Below are 12313 nucleotides of genomic sequence, written 5' to 3' on the forward strand. Positions count from 1 at the left end.
GTAAAGGGGAAAGATATAAGAAGGTCATGGCTGAGCTCGTAGCTGTTGTGTTAGGATGCTCCCGCAGGAACGAGTGCTACTACACTAGACTAGCTAACCACGACAATCTTGGCCCGGATATGCCCGCGCGGATACGATATCGCGCCGATTTCTTTTCAATGGCACGAGAACGAACGGACGACGGAAGAAATGGCACGAGGACACCAACGTCCCATGTTTAAAGCTCCCCTCCCGCGCCGGGATCGCCCCGGTCCTACGCGATCGGATGAGAAGGCCGTTTCCCACGGAGGGACAGCCCCGCCATCGACATGCCCTGGGCACAGACCACTGTCCTTCGCTTGCATGCAACCATCATGGGCCTGGAAAGCCATCTCATTGGTCAATGTTTGTAGTAGCGATACAAACATTTACCTGATCATAGATGAGGGGGGAGCTCTTATGCTTGTCCAGTAGGCAGTGCTCGTTTTCCATCAAAAGAAAGGCATTCTGCTGATACACAGCATCGTGGGATGCGCTAGACGCCTTGCCTCGTGCGTGGCACGCTCTAATTTCTCCGATTCTTCGCGATGTGTGTTTCCGTCAGCTGGCGAGGTATCTGCCGTGCAGCAACAGTGTTCCCCTTTGGGAAGCCGGCATGGCGAAGAGGCCAAAGAAGCAGCCGGGCCGCTGTGGTGCAAGCCGCTGCTCGCATTGCATATGGTCTTCCTATGTCCCAAATAGGAGAGCGAGATCGCGGCAACCAATCGCTCTGAAGCCAACAAGTATGCGGTATAACACGGAAGCTCAGCCTCTTCTTCCGTGAGCGACAGCAGTCAACATGGTCGCCCGGTCCGGCCGCGGAGGTGGTGAATCCCTTCATGCACTCGGCCACTGAAAGAAACGTTCCCTCGATTGGGATTTGTGGGGTTTGGGCGCTGTGATGGAATCTGCAGTTGGCATATGTATGTATGGTAATTGTGTGTGATGTTGGTTCCGTAATATCGACGTTGCAATCTGTGCCTCTGTGCCTCTCCAGTAGTGTTTCTGACGTTGTTTCGTGAGTACGCCATAAATCCCCCCTCATCTGTGGCCGGCAGTCTGAGACAGTGTGCCTATTGTGTGCCAACTCTGCAGCAATTGTCTTGCTTTTCGACGACAAAAACAAGAATGCTTCCTTCTCCCACCACCATGATGATGAGTGAAAGATCTCGATGTTGATAGAAGAAGTCAGGCTGCAGCGCATCAAACAGTGGACCACCCCACCCCGCCAATCAACCCCACCATCAAGACCTGTTCTTCAAGCCCAGCTGAGAAGCAAACATCAATATCAACACCTAAAACGGCAACTTCTTTGATAGACAGCTGCAGAGGGATATTGAGGAAGCAAGCCACTGAGGTGTTCACCGTGGACGGTATGTGCTTCCTCGCTGCAAGATAGATGCCGGTTCAGAGTACCATTTTCCCTCAGTTTTTTTTCTTTCGAGCCTTGTTCAGCTGTGCTGGGAGGCACAAAGCCCACTTTTGGTCCTAGCCCAGGGCCAGGTTTCGGCGTTTTGTCATTTTCGGCGGCCCTTGCGATTTCCACAATTGCAATCTCCCTTTGGCGTGATTTCAGGACGTGGGATGGTGGTCCGGCTCATCCTTCAATAAAGGCTGGATATTAAGGACAGAAAAACAGGACGACGAGAGACGAGGAAAGACGGCATCATCTCGAGGAAGACAAAGAATCAAGGAAGGGGATCTCTTATCAGTGTGGTGAGCAAACAGCAGGGAAGCTTTGCCGGAGCTTGTCAGGCCGCCCTTGTCAGTCGGAGCAGCGCAGCCGCGGGCACTCGGATCATCTCCACACCATAACATCATCGGACAAGGAACCACTTGCCCAGTCTCCGCAGGGCATGCAACGTGGGAGCGCCAAGTCTCGGCCGCTCCAAAGTCACTCAACTCAACCTTTTTGAACCACGCCCGTCTCACTTTCCCCCCCCCCCCATCATCCATTTCCACGACACAAACATCTCCAGTCCTCCTCCTCACCTTGTTGATCTTCGATCCCGACCTGCTCCGCGACCTCGGGAAAGCTTCAAGCTTCACTAGACAAGCGCCAATCAGTATTGCCATCCGCCGTTGCTATCATCTTAGCAGCACCACTCTCTCAGCGGCGGCCGCCCAATCGCCCTTGGTGAACCTCGGCGTGGCCGTCACGACAACCAATTTTGAAAGCTAAAAGTCCTACGACACCCACCAATTCGAGTCTTGCCGTTTCCCTGGAGATAACGACGCCATTTATATCCGCACCGATCGCCCCTCTCGACCTCGACGACGCTCTCCGCTCCTCGCCCTTGCGCGCATGCTTGTTCAGGCGTCGCATGCGCGACCGGCCGGAACAATGCTTGAAACTGAATATGCTCGCCGGCGAGCCCCTCCCATGGATCCGGCGGTGAGCGCCATTGCCTATTCCCATTCCAGGACCCGCACAACCTCGTCGAACATCTTTCCCGCTCACTTTCAATCGCCGGCCGCCCCTCCAAACAATTACTACCCGCAAACACATCTGGCTCAACCTCATGTGCAGCATCAGCGCCGGTCTCCCAGTGTAAATACGTTCAGCACCATTTCCAGCGGCGGTGCCCCTTACAGAAACTCCCCTTCCATGGACATCAGGAGATCGACCTCGAGCCGTTCCGGCGGGGCACCCGGTTCTCCCCAGCAGCCAGGAGGCTATGTGGCCCTCCTTCGAAAGCAAAAGGCTACGGTATGGTGCGACCGCGCTCAGCAGGAAGATGCCAGGCTTCTCGCCCAGCAACGCATGGCCAAGGTGCGGGCTAACTCCGAGGTGGTCGGAGCCAACAACAGCCCTTCGCTCGGACCGGTGAGTGCCGGTCGGACCTCGACCGGGCTCAGCTCTGCCGGCGGAAAGGTTGCGGCAAAGATCAGACACCACGGAAAACCCACCGTTATCGGATACTCCCCAGGAAGCAACTTCAACGTTGTCGGCGGTGTTCCTTTACGTCTTAGTGCTACGGAGGTGGAGGGCGAGGAAAGCGAAGATGAAGCCACCATTCAAAGATCCAATCACCGCCGGCAAGGTAGTTCCAGCAGGAGCAGCACGACCAGCAGCAGGAAAACAGCACCACCGTATCGCTCGTCCGGAGGCCTCGGTCAGGTTACACAAGGTGGAGGAACTCGGTGGAGCCCGCACGGAACCCCCGAACGGTCAGGATCACTGGTGGAGGACACGCAGGGCGAGCAACAATTCGCCAGCGAGGAGGCTTATGGGAAAGCAAAGAGCTTCGCCAGCGGTAGCAGCGGCGAGCGACTGGACACTGTGCCTGACCTCCAGGCAAACAGTGCACAGGTGGCCAACAACAGTGCGAGAAATGCCTCGTTGACCCGCGAAAAGAGTTTGAGAACACCAGACGAGCTCAAGAGACGAGGAAGTGTGGACGAGAGAACAATGACTCTCACGACTGGCCGCTTGTATATTGCCAACCCCGATTGAAAATGCTATGGAGGGTTAATATGGATGGGTCTTTGGCGTTTTGTTTCTTTTTCACTTTTGCTTCGCACCAATACCCCTCTTTTTTCAAGGGCAACGATCGTTCATGGGCCGTCACTCAAAGCATAGTTAGCGCAATGGATTCAGTATGGGTTTCTTCTGGTTTCAACATAACATACCCGCCACTCGCTGTCTGTTGTTTATGCTGGTCATGGCATGTGGCATAGTATACAGTTTGGTTTGGAGCAAATCCAGGGCCGGAAAAAGCAGGACTCGGTCCTCAGCAAAATTTTCACCGGATCAAGAATTTCTTTTGGATACCTAACGTTTTGTGTACACTTCCCCTCTTCATGTGACGTTGTAGGCTGCTAATCGGTGCTATGGAGATCAATCGATGACGACAGAATATACCAGAGCAACGGTTCCCCTTCTGAGACAATAGCTAATAAACCTTGCCAGAGGGGTTTGGCGGCTATTATTCCGGATTTTGGTCGTGATGAGTTCCTTGGAAGTCGATCCTATATCACGGGGTATTATACGTGACTTTGGCGCCTGCCCAAGACCCTCAGCTCCATCTACAATAGCCGAACTTTTGAGAGCAGCTGGCCTCACCACCAAAGGAAAAACATCGAGATGCCCCGAACTTTGTATTGTTGAAGAGGCGTACAGTACTTTGTCAATAGAGACAATGGGAAGGTGAATTCGCTCAAAGTCAAGTGCTCATGACGTAGAGAGATATATATTCAGTGACAGGCTTCAACTTCAACCTCCTCCAACTCTCGCCTCCACAGTCTGCTGCTTTCCCAGTCACCCAAGTACCCCAGACCAAGATACCAGCCACACTACCCGCTCTCAAGTCCAGCCACAGCCCAAGCCACTCTAGGGGTAGGGGTAGTACACACTTACCTTACGCTAATTTGACGCGTTACCAACACGCTCTCTTGATTAAGGACGCGCGACCGGAACGCGTTTCTGCCCAGGCTAAACCAGGGCCTTCAAGCAAATTGCCAATCATTGGCCTGCAAGTGCTTGCTCAGTTCAACCTCTCAACAACCACATCTCCACCTCCCGATTTGTATCTGAACTTGCAACTCGCGGTCGGGCTTCTAGAGAAATCATTTTCGACATCTTTTCTCCCACTGATCAGTTCAACATCGAGCGTATACCCGGCATTCTTCACCGCTGGCCATGATTTGAACCTTGCACTTTTCACCCCTCTTTCTTTCTTCTTACCTATTCGACTACATACCATTCTGCTGTAATAAGCATCTTGGACCGACCGGGCGATCCCGAACCGCCTACTGATCGAGAGAGAGAGAGAAAGCCATTCGAAGGCATTGGACTCCAGCATTACCGATAAAATGAAGTCCACCACCCAGGACCCGAGCAAGGATCCCAAGCCGACCGCGTCTGCGAACAAGAAGAGGACTCTGAAGGACTTTTTGGAGCCGGAGGGACCCAAGCCAAAGCCTTGCACCGGAAGTGACAGTACGTGTTGGCTTGATGTAGCAGCAACATATCGATGCTGGGTGTTGACGAATGACTTTTCAACAGAGGAGAACGATAACGACCGCCCCGTGAAGAAGAAGATCAAATCACCCAAGACCACCAATGATGATTCTGTGGCCAACGATGACGATCTCGACTCTCCTCCGAGCTCGCCCCCGCTCATACCTCCCGGCTTGACAGCATCTGGGAGCAGCCCGCCCGACCGGGAGACAACAGCTCCTAATACGCCCTCCCGCCCCCCACCAGTCATCCTGACCAAGGCGCCAGCCGATGGGCCGTCCACTGCTAGCATCGATCCCACGCAGAAAACCGGCGAAAAGAGGAAGCGTACCGTTCTGAGTGCTGAAGAGAAGGCGGCCAAGAGGGCGGAGGAGGAGGCCAAGAAGGCGGAGAGGGAAGCTGCCAAGCAGAAGAAGGCTGAGGAAGCTGCCAAGGCCGAGGAACTGAAGCGCCAGAAGCAGGCGGAGAAGGAGGCAAAGAAGCGGGAGAAGGAAGATGAGCTAGCCAAGAAGAAGCAGGAGAAGGAGGAGAAGGAGAGGAAGAAGCGGGAGAAGGAGGAGGAGGCGGCCAAGAAGGCTCGCAGCCAAGCGACTCTTACCAGCATGTTCGGCTTGAAGTCCAGCACATCCAAGAAGGACCAGCCAGCCGTCAAATCTCAGAGCGGTGATGCGACGACCTCGACAGAGACACCCACCAAGACTCAGGCCAGCGGACAGTCTGCTTATCAACGAATGTTCAAGGACTTCTATCTCAAGGAGCATGTCAAGCTGGCGCCAGCGCCAGTCCAGATGGATGAGGAGACTCGGGAGGTGCAGACTAAGATTCTTGACGAGTACATCAACGGCACTCGGACGCACACCCCTTCCTCTCGCTTCAATGCCATGGAGGTACTTGAGCTTCCGTTCAAGGTCAAACGTGGCCGCACTTTCCCGAGCGTCAAGAAGATCATGGCTGAAGTCTCATCATCTGAGTCTCGGACTTCTCTGCAAGCTAACCACCTGCAGGAGCTCCTGAATCAGGTTCCAGTCATCTCCATCAAGTTCTCCGAGGATGTGCGGCCGCCCTATATTGGGACCATCAGCGATTACCCCAATGGTCTTGGTGCTCTCAAGAAGCTCGCCAGGCGCCCAATCCGGACAGACATCCTCCCTCTGGCCTACGACTACGATTCTGAGGCTGAGTGGCAGGAAGAGGATGGCGAAGACATTGAGTCCCTGGATGATGAAGATGATGAAGACGAGGATGAGGACATGGCGGATTTCCTCGACGATGAGAATGACGTGGGGCCCTCACGGATGGTGTTTTCTGGGGGGATGGAGCCTGAGAGCAGCGGACTGTGCTGGGAAAACCGCAAGCGTGGCACATCTGAGCCGAAGATGTACAAGTTGAGGATGGAGTTTATTCTTGGTAAGCAACCACACATTTCCCCGGTCACGCCGAGCCTTGCTAACCAGCTGCTAGACAAACTTGAACATCACCACAGCGTCGACCCCTTCTCCGCCGCCTACTGGGAAACCTCCAAGCCGGCCAAATCTGAGACAGGCAACCAGAAGTCGAGCGCAGCTGCGAAGGCGACAAAATCGTCATCCGGTTCGGATTCGAGTCCAAAGACCAAAAAGCAGTCTGCTACACAGGCCTCTTGTACCACGCCCACAGATGCGTTCCAGGCTCTTAATGCTGGAACGCGCAAGAAGAAATCTGACCAGCCACTGCCCCCCGATCTGCAGGAGAAGCTCAAGGCTCTGGTCAGAGAGAGGCCCACGCTGAGTAAGGTGGGAGTGATTGAGCTCTTTATGGACAACAATGCCAATTGCAGTAAGAAACAGATCCAGAACGCCTATTCTGAGTTGATTGTCAGGGTTGGCAGGGAGCACAAGGTGAAGGGGGAGTAGTAGACCTTTGGTCTCAAGCATCTTTTCCATCTCGGCGGTACATGCATCAGACGTACATGGAGTTTGGGTTGGGTCAGGTCGATATCGCATAACAGGGGGGGTGTTTTTCGCGTTTTTGGCGTTTTTGGGGAGGATATTCTGCATTCTTCGTAGTCACTTGGGGCGTGGTATTCTGGAGGGACTATCATCACAGTCACAGGGCGAAAAGAACCACATCTTGACCTTGACAATTGGGTCAAAATCAGGTTTGCATCTGCATTCATTTTTCAACGGAAGATTAAAGGGGACGAGGGGTTGTCTAGTCTGATCTGTCGGTTCCTTCATTCTTGTTACCGCGACATAACAGGGAGTTGGCCCTTTTTGACAGATTGAGGATGACTGGACAAGATGAAAGGAGGGATGGGGATTTAAGAGGCTTGAGGATTGGGGTGAAATTTTTTCTCTTGTTGTTGTCTGAGAGGTTCAAGATCTGGGGGCTCTCATAGCTACTGTATTATGTTCAATAAAGGCGGCGCATAGGGAAGAGGGGGGGGGGACAAAATTGGGTTGAGGGTTAATGTTTGGCGTTTAATATGCCCTCTTTTCTTCTGTTTTTCACAGCGAAACTAGGTATCATGGGAGGGGGGGGAGGTAGATAGCGAGGGTATCGGCTGTTTTTTCTTTGATTTCTTGAGGTGAGGGCTGGTAGCCTGAGGTATTAGTTTAGGTTGATACCAGAAATGAGTGTTTTTGATGTAGCTGTGTGAGGTCATTGAAGAGGGTGGTGAGAGAATGTGAACAATGATGTATGATGAATGGCGAGCATGTCAATGACGTTGGTGTCTTGGTTTAGTGTAGTGAGGTGATGTGATGGCTCGATAAAGGGAGTGTGGGGACCTCGCCTCAACTTGCTATCTACTCATATTGCATTCCATAACACAGCTCAAATCCACATCCGCACCTCCAAGTTCACGATATCTACAGTCAAAATGGTCAAAGACACTTCCACCGTCATCCAGTATGCACCATCACGACCCTTGTTACCTATGCCAACATGCATTGACGACAGATGTGAACAGAGAATTCAACGAACTAGTCAACATGACAGCCCCGGAACTGGAAGACTGGCTGACAACCTCTGCCTCCACGTCCACCGGCTGGGCAAAAGATGATGGGTCGGGGGAGAGCATTGGACACGAAAGCGGGAGACATATTGTTGAGATCTTGAGCCAAAACCCGGAGAGGGATCCGCAGGGGTATGAGGAGGGGGATATACCCCATATGAGAAAAGTGGTGGCTTATTGCAAACGGCATTTGGCGCAGGAGGGGGAGGCGAAGAAGGATGCAGAGGGGAGGAGTTATAAGAGTTTGAAGAATTGGGGGCATGATGCTTTGAAGAAGGAGTGAGCTTTCTATATTCTACAGTACCTGGAGGATTTCATGTGGTAGAAAATTGAAGAGTGGTGAAGATTGAGGAAAGAGTGGAGCCCCACAAAGATCAAGGGTCCCGGCAGTTTTCCATCAACCCCAGGGCTTAGCGCGTCTCGCCTCTCACTAAAAATAATGATGGAGGGGTGGCCGCACTCAGCACTGACCAAGCCGCCGCCTGGAATTCCCAGGGCCAATAGCCAACCAGAAGCTCGGGATCAGACGCCAGATCAGACGGGCGAACGCGCAAGCAGGGCAGGGCGCAGCAGCATTTGGTGTTAAGAGGAAACTTGAAACACCAGACTCTCAACTCTATTTTCTTGTTGTTGTTCTCTTTTTCTTCATTTCTGTTTTTTCCCCCCCTCCCCTCCCGACGACGCTATCTCGGCGACGACATTCGTTTTTCGCGACTGTTTACTTACCCCGCCATCTACAACACCGGTATCTAATTAGAAGTAAACACCACCACCACCACGATGGCTCCCACAAGCCCACCACCACCAACCTGGGCAACCCTCGGCCGCGCAACCGCCCTCACCCTCACACCCCACCTCCTCCCCCGAGACCACTCAGTCATCTCCAAACGCGCCCTCGCCGTAACCGACGCCCAAAAAGTCACCCTCGGCGTCATCGCCGCCTACGTAGTCGGCATCGCCATCCTCTGGAACGTGCCCTACATCCGGTGGATCCTCTGGCCCTTCAAGATGCTCGTCATCGCCTTTCACGAGTTCGGGCACGCAATCACTTGTGTGCTCACCGGCGGGAAGGTCAAGTCCATATCCCTTGACCCCAGAGAGGGGGGGGTGACGCACATGCAGGGTGGGAGGTCAGGATTAACTCTACCGGCCGGGTACCTCGGGAGTTCGCTCATCGGGGCGTTGCTCACGTTTGCGGGGTTTAACATCAATGCGAGCAAGGTTGCGAGCATTGTTATCGGGGTGGCGTTTTTGATGACGGTTTGGTGGGGGAGGAGGGATTGGCTCACGGTCGGGACGGTGGCGGCGGCGGTTGGGTTGCTGGTGGGGTGTTGGTTTATTAGGGGGGCGGAGGCGTTGAGGTTTGTGGTGTTGTTTATTGGTGTTATGAGCAGTTTGTATAGTGTTTGGGATATTGTAAGTCTGACACCAACCACACACACAAACACATACACACACACACACACACACACACACACACACACACACACACACACACACACACACACACACACACACACACACACATACACATACACACATACAAGCTGGGTTTGGGATGGGGGGTGTTGCTGACAAAGGATAATAGTGCGATGATTTGATCCTGAGAAAGGTTAATAGTTCGGACGCGAGTGTGTTTGCAAAGAGGTATGGGGGGTCGAGTCAGTGTTGGGGGGTTATCTGGTCGGTGATTTCGCTGTGTTTTATGGCGGCGGGCATTGTGGCGGGCATTGCGGCTTTTCCGCAGAGTGCGGAGCAGCAGAGGGAGGATGCGCAGAAGTTTATTCCGACGAGGTTTTGAAGGGGTAGGAATTCTTGATTTGGGGTGAGGAAGTTGGGACAACAGAACAGGGTAATGGCAGAGTTGGGGTGTACGATGGTTACTTGGTCAATCAAGTGGATAGGGATATGTATGAGCTAATGATACCCACGGTTTTCTTTCCTTCAACAGCTCCACTGGCTATGTTGTGGGAACTGAGCTGGTGACATCTTGGGTTTGATGGGTGTGAAAACAACAGCTGGAGATCGGCAGAAGAACAATCTGGATCAAGGGTTGCATCCCCATCCGATCGACAAGCCATCAACCCCTGAGAGCGACCAGAACAAGACTCGTTGCCAACGCCGGCAGTCCCTCGTCAACCACCAACTTCTCCCCTTCCACCTTCCACCCCTTCACATCCCCCCACAAAACCCCCTCCACCGTCGTCACATTCGTCCCCCCCAAATCCACCTCCACCCTCCCTTCCAAATCCGCATACCCCCCATTCACCACCCCAACCAACCCCTTCTTCTTGTCTCCATCAACCCACACCGCCGCGTCGACGACCTCAACCCTCTCATTCCCCCTCACCCTCGTTCCCACCCCCCTCGGCCCCTCGACTTGATCACCCCCCACAACAAACCCCCTCACCATCCCCCCCGTCACAACCTTGGCCAACTGCCCATGCGCCTCCGCAAGGACAGTGCTCGTCGGCCAAAGCCAGCTTATGATCCCCTTGGCACCATGGTTAAAAGCCAAAACATTCATCGCGTGCTCCTCCCCCACGGTGGGGTCCCTCAGCCAGTAATCCTGCCCGTGGAAACTTTGGGGGTTGTGGAATTTTGTCTTGGGCCAGAGGCCGAGCCAGCGTTCGTGCTGGCCCAAAGTGTCGAGGCGGGAGGGGACGTCCTGGACGATGCCGAGGCAGTTGTCGCAGCCGCAGTCGCCGTGGGTGAGGTTGCAGGCGGTGTTCCATTTGGAGAAGGTGGCGTTTATGCCGATGGGGTAGACGTCTGACATGAGGATGTCGGCGCCGGAGCTGTACTGGGCGAAGTGGTAGTTTTGGCAGTTTAGGGTGACGACACTGGGGTGGTACGGGTCCAGCTCCCGGATCTTGGATCGGGCGGCGACGGGGAGGTGGAAGGGGTCTTGCCAGCCGTCCGGTCTTCGTGCTGTAAGCATAGAAACGATGGGGGGTTTTCGAAAGGGGGGTTAGGGTACATACTCATCCGCGGTCCAGTACGCAAAAAGCCCCTCCTTGCCCCTCGCCCGGAGAACGTTCTCCTCGACATAGCTCAGGTTCTTGTACCCATAGCGGAGGTTGTACATGTATTTCAGATCAATTCCATCCATGTGACTCAACACCTCCGGAATCTCGGCCCAACTGGCCAGGGGCACCATCCCCGTGAGCCCCAAGTCTCGGTACGCATCGATCAGCTTGGTGTCGTTTTCTCGTAGGAAGTTGTCGTGCGAAGCGTAGAACCCATACGGTAGGTACGGCTCAAAGGTATTGTTCGAAGCGGCGTTCTTCACCCAAAGCCCGCCTTTCCAGCTGTCGATCCGGGTGATGCTCCCGTTTGTTTTATCCGGCAAATACGAGACGTTGGCTGTTGCCGTCCAGCTTGGCTGACCTGACTCCGGGGCGCCGTAGAGAACGACCGGGTAGGGCTCAAGTCTGGGGGGGCCGAGATGGGAAAGGTTGAACTGGAAGCGGTTGCCTGTTGTGTTGACTGGAACAGTTGCTTGAACCAAAGGGGCGTCGGTCTCGACTGAGTTGATGGAGAAGACGAGCCTGCCGGCCCACCGGGTCGTGGAATTGGTAGGCGGCCAGATGGTGCCGTGGTACGGGGAGAAGGCAGCGTTGACGACGAATTCACCGGTTGTTTCGGTGGAAACGTAGAGGCTGTATCGGGGCTGGAACTGGACGTGGAGGAGAGGGCAGCCGCAGGGATGGGGAGGGGGTTCGACTGTCTGTCCGCCTGGGTCGAAGTTGGGATACCTGTTGGTGTTAACAATTATCCCTGATAAGATGTGAGGAGAGAAATTACCCAGCTTCATACACCTTCCCGCACCATCTCGGCCAATCTGGGTTATTTCCCGTCTGTTGAGAATTCACCGGCGATACCAGCAGCACGCACGTCACCACGGTTGTCCATAGCTGTGACCAAACCATCCTGCTTCCACCTTTCCAACCGCGATAACGTTGGTGTCATTGAAGAAGAGGTGAAGAGCGGGGAAGGCCCGTCTTATGAGATATGCTGTGTGATATTGCCCACATGCAACCCACACTTTATCCGCGGGCAGGATTCGAGAGACGATCGCGGGCTGGCGCATCCCGGGTAACACCCGCAAATGAGGAGCTCTTGTCCGCCGGGAGTTGCGACTGTGTGGGTGTAACCTTGCATATCGATCAAAGGGAAAGGTCCCGTTCCGACCTAAAGTCTCTGTTATCATCCATTGTTCGCTTCTAGGAGTCGGTTGCCATGAGCCGGAAATGCAAATCCATGTCCTCTCCCTGTTTGATCTTGTAAATGTTTGGTTGAAGCGATCTAATTCTCAATTATGGGTATCGTGAAGA

The 12313-nt window shown here is 54.0% G+C and overlaps 5 protein-coding genes across 5 annotated transcripts; 4 read left to right on the plus strand and 1 right to left on the minus strand.

The window, feature by feature from the left end:
* Positions 1–2323: 2323 nt before the first annotated feature.
* Positions 2324–3475, plus strand: PODANS_2_8820 (uncharacterized protein; the record flags this gene model as incomplete). The annotated part of the gene is made up of 1 exon (XM_001911659.1): positions 2324–3475. The coding sequence occupies one exon, from the start codon at positions 2324–2326 to the stop codon at positions 3473–3475; it is 1152 nt and encodes a 383-aa protein (XP_001911694.1).
* A 1358-nt stretch (positions 3476–4833) lies between these two features.
* Positions 4834–6873, plus strand: PODANS_2_8810 (uncharacterized protein; the record flags this gene model as incomplete). Its single annotated transcript, XM_001911660.1, has 1 exon — positions 4834–6873. One exon carries the CDS (start codon positions 4834–4836, stop codon positions 6871–6873), a length of 2040 nt encoding a protein of 679 aa, XP_001911695.1.
* Positions 6874–7872: 999 nt separating this feature from the next.
* On the plus strand, positions 7873–8259 carry PODANS_2_8800 (uncharacterized protein; the record flags this gene model as incomplete). Its single annotated transcript, XM_001911661.1, has 1 exon — positions 7873–8259. One exon carries the CDS (start codon positions 7873–7875, stop codon positions 8257–8259), a length of 387 nt encoding a protein of 128 aa, XP_001911696.1.
* A 497-nt stretch (positions 8260–8756) lies between these two features.
* PODANS_2_8790 (uncharacterized protein) lies at positions 8757–9777 on the plus strand (the record flags this gene model as incomplete). Its single annotated transcript, XM_001911662.1, has 2 exons — positions 8757–9392; positions 9565–9777. 2 exons carry the CDS (start codon positions 8757–8759, stop codon positions 9775–9777), a joined length of 849 nt encoding a protein of 282 aa, XP_001911697.1.
* A 279-nt stretch (positions 9778–10056) lies between these two features.
* Positions 10057–11793, minus strand: PODANS_2_9000 (uncharacterized protein; the record flags this gene model as incomplete). Its single annotated transcript, XM_001911663.1, has 2 exons — positions 10057–10907; positions 11094–11793. 2 exons carry the CDS (start codon positions 11791–11793, stop codon positions 10057–10059), a joined length of 1551 nt encoding a protein of 516 aa, XP_001911698.1.
* Positions 11794–12313: the final 520 nt, after the last annotated feature.

Source organism: Podospora anserina, chromosome 2 (genome assembly GCF_000226545.1).
Source record: "Podospora anserina S mat+ genomic DNA chromosome 2, supercontig 2".
Taxonomy (NCBI): Eukaryota; Fungi; Ascomycota; class Sordariomycetes; order Sordariales; family Podosporaceae; genus Podospora; species Podospora anserina.